This window comes from Crotalus tigris, unplaced genomic scaffold, assembly GCF_016545835.1.
Source record: "Crotalus tigris isolate CLP2741 ecotype Arizona unplaced genomic scaffold, ASM1654583v1 scf7180000018682.9941245338:1185362, whole genome shotgun sequence".
NCBI lineage: Eukaryota > Metazoa > Chordata > Lepidosauria > Squamata > Viperidae > Crotalus > Crotalus tigris.
In genome coordinates, this window is record NW_024097143.1 from 801,214 (window position 1) to 804,473 (window position 3,260).

Consider the following 3,260-nt stretch of genomic DNA (forward strand, 5'->3'; position numbering starts at 1 on the left):
CCAATCCAGAATAATAGCCAGAAAAACATTGAATAAAGGTTCAAATGGGAACTTATATGTGCATGGCTAATTTTCTATCTTTGCAGCTTCATCAGTTCATGAGAAGCTTCCAGCTTCAAAACATTTCCAATAGTGGCATTTATTTGGATGAAAATGGAATTCTTGCTGCTGACTTTGATATCATGCACTGGAAAATGTTGCCCCAAAAGTCTTTTCCTACAGTGAAAGTTGGGAGTGTAGAAAGAGAAGCCTCCTCTGAAGTCAAGGTCTCCATCAATCAGAGTGTCATCCAATGGCCAACATCATTTAACAAGGTGACTGATCCTTATTTGCTTTAGCCCTTCTAGTTACCTGCATATATACAATTTATTTTTGCTCAGTAATAATTCTCATTCAGGACAATTAAGAAAACTTCCAAATAAGGGAAACACAAAAAAACACATTAATTCATTAGATATCATGTATCTTTAAGATGTTTTTCAGCATCGTATCGCAAACTGGAACGTGTTACATTATCAGATGCATTGAGACCTTTACCATCTACATTATTATACAGAAATATGATATCATAATTAATAATTCATCAAACAATCTTCTTTTCAATAACAGTAAAGGCAAAAGTTCGTGGGAGTAGCCCTCTAAATTACATGAGAGAAAGGTGTCAAGTAGGGAATCTGTTGGGAGAAATGTTGGCAGTTGAAAAAAGTCAATCATATATACAGTGAAAAATACAATGTATAGCATTCCCACATATACCACAATTTCTTTTCCAGTTTATCCCAGTTAGAAAGGAAAGGAAAGGAGGGAGCCAATCAGTAACTGTTATATCAATACAGTACTCCTTGTTTTCTTCAACTTTTCCTGAACTCAGTTTCTTAGAAATAAACCCTTCTACTGTAACTCATGTGGTGCCGTTATTTCAATGCTTATTTTTCTCTTTAGACAGTGCCTTCTTCTAGATGTACAGAAAATTGTTACCCAGGATATGCCAAGCTCATCAGAGAAGGAGCACCTGTTTGCTGCCATGACTGTTCTCTGTGTATGGAAGGAACATTCTCAGTGGAAGAAGGTAGGTGGCTCTGGAGAAAAAAAGGAAATCAAGAACCTTTAATAGGATCCAAAAGATAATGGTGCATTATATTTTCATCTTTCAGGTCATATTCAGCTCCCTGTTCCATAGAACATCTTCCCTGTTACATATTGTTAATTCATCCACCCATGAACTTTTTTTCTCACGATCCAGCTTAGACTTTCACGAAGTATAGTTGGAAAGTATTTTCTAAGTTCTCCAGCTCTCCCAATATCCTCTCCTACTCCATCACTTTCAAAAACATGTTTTATGCATTGTAGAAAGTATTGGTTCCAATCTCATTATTTTATGATTACAATTGCAGAAATACTTATCTATAGCAAATGTTTTTCAGATGCATCCCATTGCAGCAAGTGTCCAGATGACCAGTTTTCCAATGAGAAGCGAGATGAATGTATCCCTAAAAGTATAAGCTTCTTGTCCTATAAAGAAACATTGGGAATCATCCTGGCTTCCTTTACCCTTGCTTTGTCCCTAATCACTGCCTTTGTTCTGGGAATCTTCACTAAATACAGAGAAACTCCAATAGTTAAAGCCAACAACCGGGACCTCACCTACATTCTTCTCATTTCCCTTCTCCTTTCCTTCTTGACTTCCCTTCTATTTATTGGGCCCCCCAAGAAAGTGACCTGCCTTCTTCGACAAAGCATCTTCAGTGTTGTTTTCTCAGTTGCTGTTTCTTCATTGCTGGCAAAGACTGTCATGGTGGTGGTGGCATTTCTGGCCACAAAGCCAGGCAGCAGGATGAGGAAATGGTTAGGAAAGACTCTGGCCAACTCTATTGTTGTATCCTGTTCTGGGATTCAGGTGGGTATCTGCATGATATGGCTGGGAATCTCTCCCCCATTCCCAGATTCTGACATGCATTCTCAACCAGAATACATCCTGCTGCAATGTAATGAAGGGTCAATCATCATGTTCTACACTGCACTAGGTTACATGGGCCTTCTGGCTGCCATCTGCTTCTTGGTGGCTTTCCTAGCACGCAAACTGCCAGGAACCTTCAACGAAGCCAAGTTGATCACCTTCAGCATGTTGGTTTTCTGCAGTGTTTGGGTTTCCTTTGTCCCCACGTACCTGAGCACCAAAGGAAAATACATGGTGGCTGTGCAGATCTTCTCTATCCTGGCCTCCAGTCTGGGCTTAATGGGCTTCATCTTTATCCCCAAATGCTACATCATTATCCTGAGACCTGATGTGAACACCAAGGAGCACATGATAGTGAATTATAAAAGGGAACCCAATTTTTTAGATAGATGAAAGGCTGGAGACTTGGATAAATAAGGTGAGGTAGGAAGATAGGCAGATAGAGGAAGATCAATATACATGATGTATGATGGCCTGGCACATTATGGCAATCATAATACATATTATAAAAAACCTGACAGTGGTATTCAGGCTATTTTGAATTTTGTCACCTCCACACTTCCTTAAATATCAGTAAACAGTAGCTTTAACAGCTCACAATACACACAAACACACTATTGGCCTGAAACTGCTTTTTTAATCCTCCAATACAGTATCATCTTTCCCTGATCATAATTTCTTCCTTTGACTTTTCAGTTTCTCTGAATTTCAGTGTGGTATTCAAAAGTAGTGATCACAGTGTGCTATTCAGAAGTAGTGATTAGCATAAAATAAACTGGAAGTATTATTTCTTGTCATTTGTAAACTATATTTGTTGATGCAACCTAAATTTCCTTTATCAGTTTTAAATCATTTTGAATTTGTTAGTTTCTTGCTGCATTTGCTATTCTAGTCATTTTTGGGTCATCTGCAAATTTGATAAAAGAACATCCAAGTCATGAATAAAATACAAGAGATCAGCCTCAGTAGTGAACCAGAAAGAACTTTGTGACACTATCTGTTCCTCACCACAAGAACTTTATTATGAACTAGAATTCTGTGACACAGAAAATCTTTGTTCAAGGAAGCCAGAAAGTGGAATAAGGGTTAACCTGGTTTGATGTTTAATAAACATCAATTATAAATTGTAACACCCTCCATAGGATCACACAAAAGACCTAACACAGGGGTTCCCAACAAGTGGTGGGATTCAGCTGGTTCGCACCAGTTCAGCAGAACCAGTAGCTAATTTTTTGTTGACTTTGGCAAACCGGCTGAAGTCCTAGCCCATTTTTGCAAGGCCCAAAATGGACCACCAGAAGTG

General features: G+C 38.5%; 1 protein-coding gene across 1 annotated transcript; it reads left to right on the forward strand.

Moving 5' to 3' along the window:
• Window positions 1–769: 769 nt before the first annotated feature.
• LOC120313443 (vomeronasal type-2 receptor 26-like) lies at window positions 770–2,474 on the forward strand. The gene has a single exon (XM_039355358.1). It carries the CDS (start codon window positions 1,340–1,342, stop codon window positions 2,348–2,350), a length of 1,011 nt encoding a protein of 336 aa, XP_039211292.1. The 5' UTR covers window positions 770–1,339; the 3' UTR covers window positions 2,351–2,474.
• Window positions 2,475–3,260: the final 786 nt, after the last annotated feature.

Excerpts from the sequence above, each read along its gene's own strand:
- LOC120313443 (XM_039355358.1), top strand. The coding sequence starts at position 1,340 with ATGCATTGTAGAAAGTATTGGTTCCAATCTCATTATTTTATGATTACA.